At 33.0% G+C, this 17,581-nt stretch overlaps 1 protein-coding gene across 1 annotated transcript; it reads right to left on the reverse strand.

Annotated features, from left to right (window-relative positions):
- Positions 1-5,032: 5,032 nt before the first annotated feature.
- LOC125060919 (protein sister of odd and bowel) lies at positions 5,033-14,912 on the reverse strand. The gene is made up of 2 exons (XM_047666034.1): positions 13,795-14,912; positions 5,033-5,583 (listed from the first exon to the last, which is right to left on the reverse strand). Exons 1-2 carry the CDS (start codon positions 14,790-14,792, stop codon positions 5,211-5,213), a joined length of 1,371 nt encoding a protein of 456 aa, XP_047521990.1. The 5' UTR covers positions 14,793-14,912; the 3' UTR covers positions 5,033-5,210.
- Positions 14,913-17,581: the final 2,669 nt, after the last annotated feature.

The following is a 17,581-nucleotide window of genomic DNA, read 5'->3' on the forward strand; positions in this document are numbered from 1 at the left end:
TCGTTTTCAAGCATAGACAATGTGTGGGTAATAGGTATGCGTAAAAAAGTAAATAATTACTGTTGACGTAATCACCAAATAAAAACAATCAAAGCATTGATAATTTTGATTTCATAGACAAGCCTTCTATCTGATTCTGTCGTAGAGTTTTTCTATTTGAAATCCGGTTTCCTCACAATTTCTTTCACGAGCGAGTGTTAGACAAAGTCGGTGCACAGCTAGGGTTCAATCTTCATATAGTACGACCAAGTGCCCGGTTTAAAAGGCCTATAATAATATCATCTACATTCGAAAAGGGCGTGACGAAAGGCATTACAAAATAAAATCTCGAAATATCAAAACCTCTCAAGATAACAAAGAACAACTACCGAGCTTGAAAAATCGTTTTATTCAACACAAAACTATCAATGTTGAATCCGATTCAATGGCCCTGGAGTGCATCAAAAGGACATAAAATATTTTTTATAAAAGGCATTTCGTAGTTTTTTTAATTGATGATGTGTTAAAAAGGTTGTTGGGCGCGATTTTGTTTTTGCGTTCGATTTTGATTTTAAAAAAGGAATTTGAATTGTTATTTATGACATGAATTTATTCAATTTAGAATAGATTTAAATATATTAAGGGTCTGTTTCACAATGTACGGATAAGTTCTACATAAGTTCCAAATTAGCTATTTATTACTTATTGTTAGGTAAACACTATTGTTGCGTTTCACGACTGTCAGATAGCGCTATTCGTCACATAAAGTCAATCATAAGTTATGAGTCCGATGAAGTGTCAAATAGCCCAATTTATCTTCCAAATAATTTCTGTTGCAGAGCTATTTGATACTTTATCCATACATTTTGAAACAAACCCTTAGCGTACCTATTCTGAGTGGTTGTTTCGAAAAAATCTGGAGAATAAAATATCAAAATTATTCAGAAAACAATTGAACACTGTTATTTTTTCACAGCAAAGAATTGCTAAGAAATACTTACATCAAGTAGGTGTCCTTTTGTACTTTAAAAGCGCAGATAATCCCCTATCATTCAACAATAATAACATAATAGGAGCGAAAGTATAAAAATCACAAATTACATACCAATCACCCCTGATATCCCGCTGTTAGAACCTTTGACGTTTTTACACAATGACAATTGTCATCGAAACCGAAATTACAGTCAATTGTCGCAGGATTATTTACTTTGAATAATGTTTGCTTTTAGTTCTGAGTGTCGACCACACACGTAATATTTTTTTGCTCTTTTCGTTTGCGAAATGTACAATGTTTTGACAATTTACAATGCTTTGGGGACGTGACGCCGCGCCGTTTCGTATGTTATGCGTTTTAATGTTCTGTATTGTTTTTATTCTGTAGAAGCTCAAGAAACAATTATATAAGTTTAGCTGAAAATAACAGTTTTCGTCACTTAAATTGTGGGATATTCAATAGGTATTGTTTAATGTACATTGGATATATTTCTGTCTGATTTTTTCTCTTGACAAGTAAGTAGGTTCGCCTGGATAGAACCTTTCATTTTAACGAGGCTTCTTGCCTGTAGCATACAATTATATCGACGCAATAAATAAATTGCATGATCTAAACAAAACGTAACATTCTTGATCAATGGGAAAAGTTTCCTTTCAAAACTATTATTGATATAAACAGCACGTACAATAATTTCTTACGCAATTGTTGCACTTAATTATCTCTTCATTTGCAAACATGAGTGCAGCCGTGCGATTCTGTAACTCACTTTTCGAACTCACACAGCGGTTTTCGCATCGGCGGTCGCTCTCAAATCAGTCGTGAAGCAGTCATTCTATGATTTGGCATTCTGAAAAGGTGGGAGCTTGTAGTTTATTGTTTACCGCTGTGTGAGTTCGAAAAGTGAGTTACAGAATCGCAGGGCTGTGATAATATATGACAACTTGGATGATATTGACGTTGCAGACAAAACAAGACATACCTACTCTACGAAATAAGCAATAAGTTCGGTATATAGTTCTTTATGTTTAGGTTCAACACAAGGAGGCTTTTAAAGACTACGTATTATCCATTCAAAAAACTGCTGGGTATATTATCTAACAGTAATGCGTGAACTCACCTAGTACATTATATTGAAAATATAATATTGTAAAGACATGAGCTTAAGAATGGCTTCTTATTTGACCTTTTAGACCGGTTAACAAAGTTAATACCAACATTTATCAGGCAGGTGGACTCATAAATCAAATACTAATGAAGATATCTACATTAATGACGTCATTGGCCGATTCATCAAGGCGCAGACTATGGAAAACCTTGAAATTTTAGATAATTTTTGCTTAAATGCATATTTAAAGTGTTACCGCACTAAGCCAAAAGTTCGGTCATGATATATCGTATCCTAAATGGTCTAACAAAAGTAATTCCAGTATAGGTATGTTACCGCATTGAACAAACAATTATACAAATTATTCTTCTGTGCGTTCGTGTAATATAATTGTATTAGTTAAAAACCTATAATAATGTTTGACTTATAATCATTTGTAGTTGGACCACGAACCCTATTAAGAGATTTTGCAATGGCCCAATATCTCGTCCGGTTTACGCCCTTAATTTAAATGATATTAAGCGTAAGTTCTACGGAGATACTGTACATCAGGGGGTTAAGTCAAGATGCCTTAACAGTAGTGTATAAGATAGTAATAGTAGTAGATAGTGTGTAAAATTTGTCGACACGAACTGTCATTTTCATACAAATTTAGTTTCTACATAGTTTTGGCCTTGTGGCTTCAGCGTGCGATTCGCCACCTTGAGGTCTTAGGTTCGATCACCGGCTGTGTACCAATGGACTTTCTAGGTGCGCATTTAACAATTGCTCGAACTGTGAATGAAAAAATCGTGAAAAAACCGGCTTGCCTTAGACCCAAAAAGTCGACGGCGTGTGTCAGGCTCAGGAGGCTGATTTCTCACTTGCATATTAGATTGACTAATTATGATGAAACAGATACGGAAATCTGAGGCCCATACCGAAAAAGGTTGTAACGTCACTGATTTTTTATTTCTGGATGTAGGTAGGTACTACACAAATGATTTACATGAATCATAAATATTTGATAATTAATTAGTGTTTAAATAATTTTTCAGGTATACTTTACAGTAATAGAAGTCTTCCACGGTTTACAAGACATTTTCTTTTACGAACTAGCGAACCATGGAATCGACTCCCGGTGGTCGACTCCTCCAAAGGCCGGCAACGCACCCACTCAAATTGGTGTCCATGCGCATCCTTATTGGGCATCCTATCCTATGCCCTTAACTTACGACCTGGTAGTACAGTACCTAAATGTAAATTTAGAATCAATTTAACATCTTTTCTGTTGATGTTCATAAGTGTACTTGTTTACCTATACGAAGAAAGTTATATTCAGTTTGAGTTTATGTACACTTGTTTCTACGGTGAAGGAAAACGGAATGTCACACACCTAAACATCAGATATGTCAGACACAGAAGGCTAATGACTTGTCTATGGAATTAAATAGATCATAGAAACTAATGCAATTGGAAGCAAAGGCCCATATTGGGTTACAACCCACTACAGCGCCACTGAATTGTTCTTATTATTTCCTCTTTAAATAATTAAAGTTTTTCTAAATTTCCGTGGTACATACTGATAAATATTTTTTTTAAATATTTATCATAATTGTATTATAACCTCAAACAATAAGCTCTCTTTCTGGTTTTTTACCGACTTTTAAAAAGGTTATAATATGACCTTTGAGCAAGAAGTGGTTGTTTATATTTAAACTTGGGAACGATCGAAGTTTCATCAAAATCGGCCCAGTCGTTTTTTTATATTATATATGTATAATGTTGACTTTCAAAATTACTTTTATAGTAGTAAAAACAGCAGGTAAATTTCCAATATTTATTTTATGTACAATTATTTTAATAATACATTTTAATACAACTTATAGTAAATATAAACTAGGTATTATTTAATGGACGGACTTGACTAAGGCACATAAATTAACATACAAATGAGATCAGAAAATTTAGAAGAAGATTTAGGTACTACAGTAATACTTAATAAACGATACTTAAAATTAAAATTTATAATACACTTATAGAAGGAAATTGTAAAAATTGTTTGACGAATTTTAAAGGCCATAAAATGAATATTTATTTTGTTTAATAGAAAAAAAGGCCACTTCAGAAAAAGCATTGTAAAATCAAGATAAGTTGGGGAAAACGCAACAAAAACACTTTCCGTCTAAAAAGAAAAACATTTAAGACTGAAATAATCATAAAACAATATTTTTGTTACATGTTACAAGAAACAATTCAAGAGTATTTATAATTATTATTATATGAACCATATAAGGGAGCGTTCAAGTATTACGTAACGAATTTTGGGGGGAGGGGTTACTTTTGTAATACGTTACGGTGCGGGGCGGGCATAGAATTACGCGTTATTTTTAATATTATTTTCGACTTTCCAGTACTTTACACCACATAATGGTAACTTTTAGGTATAAAGAGGTGGTGTAGGTGGTCAGGAAACGTTTTACTATTGGGTACAGAAAAACGTTACGGCGCGTTATGTGGGGGAGGGGGGTTTAAGAATCTCCAAAAATTGTGTGACGTAATACTTGAACGCTCCCTAAGAAGCCATAAGCCGCGGTGGACGGAAATTACATAATTCTTAATTTTTTACCATGAGTTCAGCTCGCGAACAGCGTTAAAAGGTGAAGGTACAAATATTTCTCTAATCTCAATCTCTAATATAAAAAGTGGTCTATATAGGTACTACCATGGTTACGACGGTCAGTCCATGTTACTATAGTAACCATGGTAACAAATACTACATCCATGCCTTGTTTTATTAGAGTATTTAGACCATAAGTTTTGACAACAATATAAAACTTAACTGGTCTTATTATTATGACATTATGATAATTAATATGACATTTGCGATGTTTTTCAATCTGAATGTATCACTTTCTTTGCATAAACGATTTATTAAAGCAGGAACTTCAATTTTAGATTTCTTCAATTGGCTTAATATTTATTAAAATATTGCTGAAAAGCATTCAATAAGGTTTATGAACATGTTAACATAAAGGTAGTAGTAGATACTATCGTAAATCAAAGAATATGCCAAACTCATGGTATCGCTAAAATAATTTCACATTTCTTAACAATAGATTATTAAGGCACTTCAATCAGTCTTCTATTAAACTAATCATCTTCCGCATCTAAATTGTCAATTGGAAAATTGGGATTTAAAAGTGGACTCTTCCCATTACTCCCACTAGGCGAGGTACTCACAGGTGCCATACCAACAAGATTATGGGTGAGACTGTGACGTCGAAGGTCACAATTCCGTCTGAACACCTTTCCACAAGACGAGCAGTTGTACGGTTTTATGTCCGTGTGTGTGAGGAGGTGGGTCTTCAAGTTCGATCTCTGGTTGAAGCTTCTGCTGCAAACCGGACATTTGTGGGGTGACTCCTCCATGTGTAGGATTTTGTGGACCGCCAAAGTTCGGGATTGGCAGAATCCTTTACCGCATTCGAGACACTTGAAGGGCTTCTCTTTGGAATGTATGTACCTGTAACAATAATATATATAAATATACGTAGAATGTATAAACTCCTTCGTGTTAGTCTATTATAATAGGACGTAGCTTTACTATAGCTGAATTCACAAATGATGCACTCTTTTCATCGCATACAATACTATTTTATCTGATGGAGTCTTGTTATAAATAACATCATCGATTCATTAAAATGTTTGGTTGTTTGTTATCCTAATTTAAGGTTCAAATAACCACATTGTGAATATATATATAGTAGACCGAGGCGAATCGGATCACTTTTTCTTTGAGGTTGAGTAAATCATACTAAAGTGTTATATAATGTTATTTTTATTAATAAAATCGTAAGACGTATTAATAACCTATGAAACAAACATTTGAAAACTTAAATCATACATATATTCTCTTAATTACCTATTAAAAACTAAAAAAAGGAAAATATCCGAATCGCCCCAACTGTCGGGGTGAATCGGATCGTACACAACATATAACAAAATTTTAAGGTATAGTGTTAAATAACTTTGGAATCAGTAAAAATATATAATAATAAGATCAATTTTGATTATTGGCACATAATTCACATATATATGGTCCTTTTTTTCTGTAAGCTCGTGAACGGTACTGAAAAAATCTTAGCAGCTTTACGTAAGGTAAACTCTTTGTTCTGGACTTTATTTACAGCCTCTTTAATTTTTTCTTGTGACCATTCTCCGGCGGTCATGAAATAAATATGAATCAATAACCTCAAACATGTAATAAATCAGTTTAAAAGTATCATCCAATTCGCCCCTAAGGATATGATCCGATTAGCCCCATAATTAGGACTTTTGAAATACATATTTTAGACGTTAACCTCTAAGATTATACTTAAAAGCTAATTGGTTCTTTAATATAAACACCTTGCTTAACAATATAAGCCAATGTAGTTGAATTTTAAGACAAATCCGTCATATGACACAAAGAAATCGTAAGTACGCGTACCTTAGATGAGCGCCAAATTGCGACACACACAAAAATCCGAGTGGCTGACGATCGGCATTGCCACTGATCCACAAGCGCGATCGAAATACTGCTTATGTCGGGAGGTGCTCAGTAAATGAAGAGACATAAAACGCCAGTTGAGTGCGTTCTATGTGATTGTGATATTTGAATTATCAACAGATTTCTAATTTTGATCCGATTCGCCCTGTGATCCGATTCGCCTCGGTCTACCCTACATACACAATGTGGTTATGTTATGACATCGAGTATGTAAAGTGAATGTCTAATGTTTTAAAATGAACTAACTTTTTTTATCATTAAAACGTCAAATGTTAAACAAATCGCCTGCGTGAACGTTTTCTTAGGCACGAGAATGTTATCTTCCCTTATTCTTAAAAAGGTTCAAATTCAGTCGAATCTTGCAAATTCTGTCAGTAAAACCATTTCATTTTTCATTTCAGTTCAGGCATCCGAATTCTTCACGAATACAACTGAATAAACGCTACTTACTCAGAGTTTAATATTGGTAGTGGGTTAACCAATTAAAAAATAATAATTGTTAACAGCCTATCCTACCTAATTCGCATTGTTAAACGAATATGTATTTGTCAATAGGAAAGTACTAGTAAAAACTAAAATTTGTAGTTGGAAGTCTAATATCTTTGTAAAATTTATGTTCATTGTAATTGTCATGTATTTTAGAATAGATAGACAGTAACTTATACTATAGAAAATCCATTATATAAGATGTGGTGTACTTTAATAAATCAATTAAAAAATCTAATACATACTTTCTCTATTGTTATGTTTTATTACAAATAACTAGACATGTATTGAATAAAGTCGAAAAATTAAGTTAGTTATATTGCAATAAATGTATACAATGAAATAGGCAAGTCAGATGCGATCTACCTACACTTTTGTAAACAATATTGTACATATTCATATTTTAGTTGCTTTAGCGAATAGCAATTTGACGCAATACATATTACATTTTAATATTTGCAGAGGAACTAATGTTTTTATTTTATGTAGCTTATATTTTAACATTACGTTTTATTCTTGGAAATTGCAATATCTTTGAACACGCAAAATTCAAATAACGACTGATTTATTCGTATGAGAAAGAAGATTTAGGTTTCCTTGCATAGCTTTTCATTGCAATGGTGATCTTATTTTAATCTCTATAAAAAAAATTAAATAAATAACTAATCTCTTTACTATTACTGAGAAATGAAGTATCTTTGTACGCGCAAAATACAAATAACGACTGATTTATTCGTATGAGAAAGAAGATTTAGGTTTCCTTGCATAGCTTTTCATTGCAATGGTGATCTTATTTTAATCTCTATTAAAAGCTTTAAATAAATAACTTATCTCTTTACTATTACTGAGAAATGAAGCATCCTTGAACCCGCAAAATTCAAATAACGACTGATTTATTCGTATGAGAAAGAAGATTTAGGTTTCCTTGCATAGCTTTTCATTGCAATGGTGATCTTATTTTAATCTCTATAAAAAAAATTAAATAAATAACTAATCTCTTTACTATTACTGAGAAATGAAGTATCTTTGTACGCGCAAAATACAAATAACGACTGATTTATTCGTATGAGAAAGAAGATTTAGGTTTCCTTGCATAGCTTTTCATTGCAATGGTGATCTTATTTTAATCTCTATTAAAAGCTTTAAATAAATAACTTATCTCTTTACTATTACTGAGAAATGAAGCATCTTTGAACCCGCAAAATTCAAATAACGACTGATTTATTCGTATGAGAAAGAAGATTTAGGTTTCCTTGCATAGCTTTTCATTGCAATGGTGATCTTATTTTAATCTCTATTAAAAGCTTTAAATAAATAACTTATCTCTTTACTATTACTGAGAAATGAAGCATCTTTGAACCCGCAAAATTCAAATAACGACTGATTTATTCGTATGAGAAAGAAGATTTAGGTTTCCTAGCATAGCTTTTCATTGCAATGGTGATCTTATTTTAATCTCTATAAAAAAAATTAAATAAATAACTAATCTCTTTACTATTACTGAGAAATGAAGTATCTTTGTACGCGCAAAATACAAATAACGACTGATTTATTCGTATGAGAAAGAAGATTTAGGTTTCCTTGCATAGCTTTTCATTGCAATGGTGATCTTATTTTAATCTCTATTAAAAGCTTTAAATAAATAACTTATCTCTTTACTATTACTGAGAAATGAAGCATCTTTGAACCCGCAAAATTCAAATAACGACTGATTTATTCGTATGAGAAAGAAGATTTAGGTTTCCTAGCATAGCTTTTCATTGCAATGGTGATCTTATTTTAATCTCTATTAAAAGCTTTAAATAAATAACTTATCTCTTTACTATTACTGAGAAATGAAGCATCTTTGAACCCGCAAAATTCAAATAACGACTGATTTATTCGTATGAGAAAGAAGATTTAGGTTTCCTAGCATAGCTTTTCATTGCAATGGTGATCTTATTTTAATCTCTATTAAAAGCTTTAAATAAATAACTTATCTCTTTACTATTACTGAGAAATGAAGCATCTTTGAACCCGCAAAATTCAAATAACGACTGATTTATTCGTATGAGCAAGAAGATTTAAGTTTCCTTGCATAGCTTTTCATTACAATGGTGATCTTATTTTAATAGCAATTACACAAATTAAATAAATAACTTATCTCTTTACTATTACTGAGAAATGAAGCATCTTTGAACCCGCAAAATACAAATAACGACTGATTTATTCGTATGAGAAAGAAGATTTAGGTTTCCTTGCATAGCATTTCGTTGCAATGGTGATCTTATTTTAATCTCTATTAAAAAAAGGGTGCGTGTTATGTACGCGCGTAAGAAGTTATACTTCTTTGGCATTATTAAAAATAGTTTTTGATTGCATGCAAATAATTAATTACAATTAAATAATCAAAGACTAGAAGTTATTATAGTCAATAAAGTTCAGTTTACATTCCATTTCCAATGCCGTAGCATCTTCCGTGGGCAACTTCATTCTCTTAATTTTGTGTCACGGTGCGCGCGCATCGTAAAATTTTTCATAACGCGCCTAAAGAAGTATAACTTCAAAAATGTAAATAAATAACTTATCTCTACCGAGTCTTACTATTAAATGGTTAGTCTTATTCGTATCAAACATACTTTTAATGAGCTATCCAATCATTAACACCTCATGCGTAAAGTAATAATCATAAATAGCCATATAAGTATAATTTGTTAACAGGTACCGTATAAATACATCATGACTGCGGGCAATGTAAGTGAACACCTTGTTGGAGAGCCGAACAAGCCCCGGGGTATCAGTAATAAATTGGCCCACTAATATTATACATTTAGGGTGCGAATCGCTTTGTGGTAATGCTGTTTGTTTAATTTGATTTGGGGTGAGAAAGTAAAACATAAGACGATCGCGCATTGTTTTATTGAATGAATGTTTAGCAAAGGCGAACGAATAATCGCGTTTGTCGAACAATCACAAGTGAACGAAAAGATGGCGTATACAAAGGTACGTAAACAGTACCTATAGATTTGTATTATATGAAGTTGTACGATATTTAATTATTTCTAATTGCTAACAGTGATTATCCTGACTATAATTACATAGTAATTGTTGATTATAAGTATGTAATTGATCTATTCATTATATCACAATACGTAAAGAATGAAAATCAGATATGAAATTTTCCTGATTTCTTAACGCTTGATTCTAAATCAGATCGAAATAAGCATTAATTATTTAAATTCCTTTTCAGTTTGTTTTTTTGCTTTATTGGTTTTTTTTGCCAATATATAAGATAAAGTTTTATTTTGCGATGTACATAACAAGGTGACTAGACTAGTTTATCGTCTTAGTATTTTGTTTAAAATAAAAGATACATATTTCTTAACTGGAAATGAATAAAAACACGAAACGAAATTTTACAACCATTTTCGGTCTGTTTTTTTATATACTATGTTATAGTTTTCTTAAGAAACACGCCGTTTTTCGTTCCGTTTGAACAATTTGAACTGTTTGTTTAATAATAATATAAAAATAGACTTTTTTCTAACGCCGCTTACTCTGTTTAAATCTCATATCAAAACACCTGTGAACATCCAATTATTACGGTAACGGAATTTACAATTTCTATCCATTACACCATAAAACGCATACTAACTCAAACAAACCTGTAATCAATAACAATCGAGCGTGAAACACTGTACAAATAGAAAATTAGGCGTTTTTTAAACTGGCAATTAAATTTTAATAAAATAGTTTTTATCGTTATAAGGATCAATTTATGACTCGCGGAACTTCGCTGCTCTGATAGTGATAAAGGTTTTTTATTACAGAACAGGCAGAAGGCTCACCAGTTTTTTTTTATGTAATAGGAGGCAAACGGGCAGGAGGCTCACCTGATGTTAAGTGATACCGCCGCCCATGGACACCCACAATGCCAGAAGGCTCGCAAGTGCGTTGCCGGACTTTCAAGAATTGGTACGCTCTTTTCTTGAAGGTCGAATTGGTTCGGAAATACTTCTATGGTCAGCTGGTTCCACATAGTGGTGGTGCGCGGAAAAAACTGCCTTAGAAAACGCTCAGTTGTGGAACGACGGACGTCGAGGTGATACGGATGGTATTTTGCCTTGACGTCCGATGATGAAACTCAGATCAGACTCAACCTGATGTTAAGTGATACCGACCATATTTTGTATCTACGTTGTAACCTAGCTCGAGTGGTGGGTTCGAATCCAGGTGCACAAAGCTTTGTATATGTGCAATGAACTGGTACGATGAAAATATTGTGAGTATATAATACTTGCCTATAAAGCGAAACGTATCTATGTCACCCAAGAGATATATAATATAATTAATAGAAGATAAGTCATAAACTTATGTAGTTTAAAAGATGGTGTTAAATCATTTTAACTGTAGGTTAACACTTACATTTATCTTATTAATTTATTAGTAAGTTATATCTACTCATGTAATTTCGTACTAGTTTTTATATTTTGGTTTATATATTTGTCATTTTAATTAGTTTGTCATAAATTTCTTGGAAACTAAAGGTCACATCAGATTTTTGATTTGAATTTTTAGATAATAGTTGATGTTTCATCAAAACCAATTTTGAGATATCCACATTTCTGGACATATACAATTGATAGGTGTTTATCTAATAGATATATAAAATTCTCGTGTTTTTTTTTTGCAAAATGTTCCATGTTGGTAAATAAAAAGGTAGGCTAAGTAAAATCACATTAAGGAGAAACGAAGTTCGCGGGGGCAGCTAATTTTATTATAAACCTTTGGCAGAGCGCTAAGCTATTAGCATTATTTGTAATTACTCACTAATTTAAAATTAGTGATTAAATTAAAAACCGAAAAAAACCTGCAAATTTCAAATAATAATAATCGTTAAAGCTTGCTTTTATAATGGCAATTAGGTGGTAATCATTCGGGTACGTTGATTATACCGCGCATCGAACCGTAAGTTAGGCCTAGCGCATGCGACGAAAGTGATTAATTAAAGTATGATGGCTGTGAAAGCTATGCCTTATTAACTTTTAACCCAATACTAATTAAATAGATTATGTTTACTAACTTTTTTTATTGTATACGAAAACATATATGAACGTTCCTTTTTTCTTTTAGCTATTTCGTTTAACTATTTACGTTTTGAGATGACGCAGGATTATGACATTTTAAATAATGTTACTGTTTTTATTCTGACATTTGCATGCTGATTTGACATGGCGTGTGAGATGGCTTGTGACGTTTGATTTTGTTTACCACTTTCTTTACCAATGGATTTAGCATTAAAAACATATTCTATAATCTTTATTTTTTTCTCTGTCTCGAATTATATGATGGTCTGTACACTAATTAGTTTATAATATCAATAGAGTTTGTTATAAGTAAAGTTGTAATCATGAGGCAATTACTAAATATTACATGCCTAGATTATCTTAGTAAAATAATTGTTATGTTAGCTGTACAATAAGCTCACTATTGGCTAGTCATAGTTTTAAAACCATAGCGAATGTTTTGTCACGTTTATTTCTTAGTAAAGTGACACAAGAGCGATAAGGACAAAACATTCAATTGCTCTTTTAACCTAACACGTCGATGAAATTCTACATATCTTGTTAGGCCTTAAAGTACCAACTAAGTATATATAATATTATTCGAGTTTAAACATTTGAATTTTTACTAACGCATTCCTTCCAAATTTAAAACTTGTCATAATAGTAAGTCATCAAAGATATCAAATTATAATTTAAATAATATGTCCTAAAGATGCATTTAGATAGCTATCAGAACCATTTAAATAAAATCTGTCGTCAATATTAATCCCCACGTCAGGATTACCACGCGTTCTTTGTTAGCTTTGTAAAACCCGTCGAACCTTCCATTCCATTATAATGTACCGTGTCAGCGGACATTGAGTGAACATGGTCGCGACCCGATCGCCCTCCGGCGTCTACACGAAATTTATTTTATTACGACTGAGATACGGTGATTTGGGTTCAAATCGAGGAGACAGGTGTTAAAATCCCTCTTATATTGAATAGATAAGTCGAGAATAGAATCGAAATATTTGAATGAATACGGAATTTTGATTTCCACGAAGAGATACGATAAAATTAAAGCGGATTAGCGATTTTGTAAAATAATTTATGTGCGTCACGGATGATAACATCTCGGACCGTAATACTTTTTGTTTGAAACTACACCGCCATTATTCAAAAGTTCATAACGTTTTGCACGGCCCTTGAAGTCTTAAAATCTTTTATTGATATTGAAAAATGTGAATCGTGACCCCGCCTAATGTCAATGTTTTTATGTCATCCATTACGGCGTTTTAGAGTATACAATTTATATCTTTCATTGATTTAGCTATTAGTTTCATATGTTGAGATAAAGTTACCATCATCTATTACTGTTGAACCTTATCTTTTTAATCGTAAGTATTGGACGACGTAAATTAGTACAACATAAATTTGTGTAATTGGGATTTACATTATCAAACAAGCTGCGTTATGAAGACAAATGACACATTGTGTTCACAAGTTTTTAGCTATTTTAATTAGCTTTAAAATCAATGCTTCGTTGTAATACTGTTTTAATAAACAGTATTTTAGAGGTGAAAAAGCAATTTATTTTTACAATGTCGAGTTAAATTCTCGTTGTATATGAAATATGAACTGGTTGTCATACTAAGATATAATAAATTCATACCTGTGGTCTCTTAGGTGATCTTGCCGTCGGAATGCTTTCCCACAGATGTCACAGGAGTACGGCCGTTCATCAGTGTGTGTTCTTTCATGGATTAGTAAATTGTATGATTTTGTAAATTGTCGGTTACAAAATTTACATATAAATTGTTTTTTTGTTCTAGGTCCACTGCTCGTAGTTTTTTGTTTATTTGTTATACTACTGGTCGAAGATGTTGAACTATTTGTTGATTTTGAGCTAGAGTTAGGCGGTGGGGATACAGACTGAGGTGGGACATTCATTTGTTGTTGATACATAGCATTCATTAGCAAACTTGGGTAGCCATTATCTAGATTTGAGGAATTGTAGCTATAACTCTTTGAAGTGGCCTCTAAGTGTTGTTCTAAAGTAAATTCATCCTCATTATCTAGTAATGCTAGGTCTTCCTCCACTTCCTCAGACAAGTCGACGTCATCTGCAGCAATCGCATCGGGTAAAGGGTACTCTTCCGATGACTTCGGCGAGGCAACTTTCAAACTAGTGTCGGCGTCTATTTCGCTTATTTTAGCGCTGGCCGTCGCTATTCTCAAAATATCTTGCTTCGGCGAAGTGCTATCAGGTTGTTGAGGGTTGTTGACGGATGATACTGAAGTGAGACGTTGCAACGTCAAATAAGATTCTAAGGCTTGTAAATTAAGCGCTGCAGCAGCGGCCGAATTGGACGGCAACAGCGCTGCCTGCTGCAACGAGTTCATCATTGCGTTTTGAAGCGAAATAACAACACCTTGTAATGATCTTTGTAACATATTCTCTTGTAACAACGCAGCGGATGCTATCGATATATTTAAATTTGAACTGTTTGGTGAATTTGTCTTACTTGGTTTATCCTCGTGCGAATCGTTGGTAGGTCCATTCATATCAGTTTTGGTGTCTTGAATTTGGAGATTGTTTTTCAGTTTAATGATAGCACTTTCCAGCGAGTTGAGTGTTGTCTTGTTCTTCGAGGTGCTTTGTTCTTGCATTTTCTCGTGGGCGTCAGCGTATCATCAGGTGGTCACTGGAGCACGTGCGGTGCGCAGTGGGGGTTATCGCGTGCGCATGCGCTTCGTGTCACGTTACAGAGCGTGCGAGGCGAGCGTTCGGCGCGACGCAACTGAGCCGGCGGGCAGCCCGCGTCCGCCCCGCCCCCCGGCCCCGCGCTTCCCGCCTCACAAAAGCTCTCTATTTTAGGCAACTCTTTGTACAGTAATGGTCACCTCACGCTGGCCTAACGACAGACACGTCCATGAGAATAAAGCTGAACGAGATTTGTTGTGACTCTTTCAAGTGTAATGAGATTCTGAATGGAATCGTTCGCTATGGGAAAACAATTCTAGCGATCGGCCCATTTGTTTAGTTATTGGGTCATGTCACGCTCGAACGCTTACTTGTAATGCCATCTATAATCACAATAATGGCTACACGAATCCATAAAGCGTTTATAAGTTATAGTATCAATAACATGTTATGGAGAAACGTTTGTCTTGGTATCATCTCTAAGACAATGTAATTCAAACTGCCCGTAGTTAGCTACGTGAATTGTAGCTTTCTGTAATATTTTTGGTTAAAGATTGTAGGTAATATGTTGGAGATAATATTCATTTAGCAACTTTTCCTAGGTCTAGTTAGGAACACAGGCATTTTTTGGCGCTTGTTGCTTTGTTCTGTTGAAGTTCTATATTATAATTTATATAGTAATAAACTATTTAGGTTAGTTTACTTTTTCAAGCGTTGTTTATCTACTGGGATTAATCAAAACGTTTGGGGTATTACGGTCACATAATTTTACTTAAAAAAATCTTAGTTATATTATGAAATTCTTACCAACTTCGTACAATATTTTTAAATTATAATATCGTAAATATTAAAAAGCACAAATTTTATGAATTTTTCCAAACGTACCTTATTCAATGAATGGCTCCCTTCGAATAATTTTATAAACTTTGCAATCAGCCTGTGTGAATAAGACACGTCGGTTAGTCATAGACATGTTAGTTTATTTTGGTGTAAATTTAAATTGCGAATCATGAAAGATTCACTGGTGCCTAGTCGGGGTTCAAATACACGATCTCAGCTTTGAGATTCACTCACTTAAAAAAAGTAAGTTGAAAAACTACTTTTATATGCATTTGTCGCGATCCTAAACAAGACTGCTATGGTAACATTTATTCAAACCACAGCAGTTTTTTAATGTAAGATGTAAAATAATATATTTATTATTTTACTATATTATTCTGTAAAATAAATAAATTAAATGAGATCTAAAAAAATGCATCAAAGCCCATAAAAAAGAGATAAATCCAAATCGTTAGGAATTTTTTGCTCAACCGTACTTAATGTGTTATTTGCAAATATCGATGAGTCCTTTGTACACAATTCGTAATAATATTTATTTTGTCCTCGTTAATTAAATATAATTTAAATTTTATGCCCCTTTGTTTTACAATGTAAGGTGTGAAAATACAAAATAAATGTCAACAAAGCTTACAGATGTTTGTAAATATTTTGTCTGTACTTTTATTAGCCCGCGAAGTTATACGTATACAATATAATATATTTATATACTAGCAGACCGGCCAAGAGTTGCTGTGGCTAAGGTTTTTGTGCTATTACATAGTAGTAAACTATTCAAGGGAAACGGTAGGAGAACACCAGTCATGGGAACCACCATGCTTTATTGGTGGTTATGCCATTAAATTGTAGCTTATGTGAAACGTTGGTACTTTCAACACAGCGCCATCTGTTAGAATTGTGACTATCAAATAAAAAACAAATATATTTCAATAAAATAATATTACGGGTATTAATTGAGATGTTAGCTATCCTATCTTTTAAGTTAGATCAAACTGCACACGGTGTGCAAATTTCATTGATATCTGTTCGGTAGTTTTGGAGTCCATAGCAGACAAACAACGTGACACGTAATTTATGTATATTAAGATATATGTATATTTGGCCAAATTCATGAATATTTGTTTAGACAGTGAATTTCAAAGTGAATTGATTGATTAGTACTAATGAGTAAGAGTATTTCTTGGTACGTACGTATTTTATTTTTATTTTTACGAATAAATTAATAACAATACAATTAAAATAAACTATTTTAATAGTGACTTTAAATCTAAACTCTATATATAATAAAAAAAAATCAGTGGCGCTACAACAACCTTTTTATTTTTAGGTCTGGGCCTCAAATTTCTGTGTCTGTTTCATGATGATTTGTCAATCTAATAGGCAAGTAGGTGCTTATTAGTCTTAAGTTAGGCTAGATTGTAATGTTCCATGATGTCTTAGACACATGTATAAAAAAATAAAGTTGTATCGAGGTAGGTACTTCAATCGCAAACAATTCAGAATCTTTACTGTTATATTAAACTCGTTTAAGCAATCGTTCTAGTGTTAAGACCCAAATAGCCATAGGCATTTATTCCGACAGACCAATTGCAATAATTTAGCGAGAGGCGATGTCACGCTGACTAATCAGAAACAAAAGGGGCACGCTCCATTAGACCGTGGTAATTACATTGGATTGGCATGAGAAAACGTGAAAGCCGATTTTTATGGGCAAATATCAGGACCAAGGCAACACACTATAATGTTAATCTATCTATATATATAAAAAGAAAATGGTGTTCGTTTGAGGCTCTTTCACGCTTAAACCACTGATCGTATCGACATGAAACTACCACCATTCGATGCGAAATTTTTCCTAGATGGTTTATGGCTATTTATTTTTTCAATTCCAACGTTCCTTCATTTTTTTATTTCTGTT

This window comes from Pieris napi, chromosome 22, assembly GCF_905475465.1.
Source record: "Pieris napi chromosome 22, ilPieNapi1.2, whole genome shotgun sequence".
In the NCBI taxonomy this organism is placed as follows: Eukaryota; Metazoa; Arthropoda; class Insecta; order Lepidoptera; family Pieridae; genus Pieris; species Pieris napi.

Coding starts and splice junctions, on each gene's coding strand:
- LOC125060919 (XM_047666034.1), bottom strand. CDS start 14,792: ATGCAAGAACAAAGCACCTCGAAGAACAAGACAACACTCAACTCGCTG. Junction 5,584..13,794: donor GATCACCTAAGAGACCACAG/GTATGAATTTAT, acceptor TTATTGTTACAG/GTACATACATTCCAAAGAGA.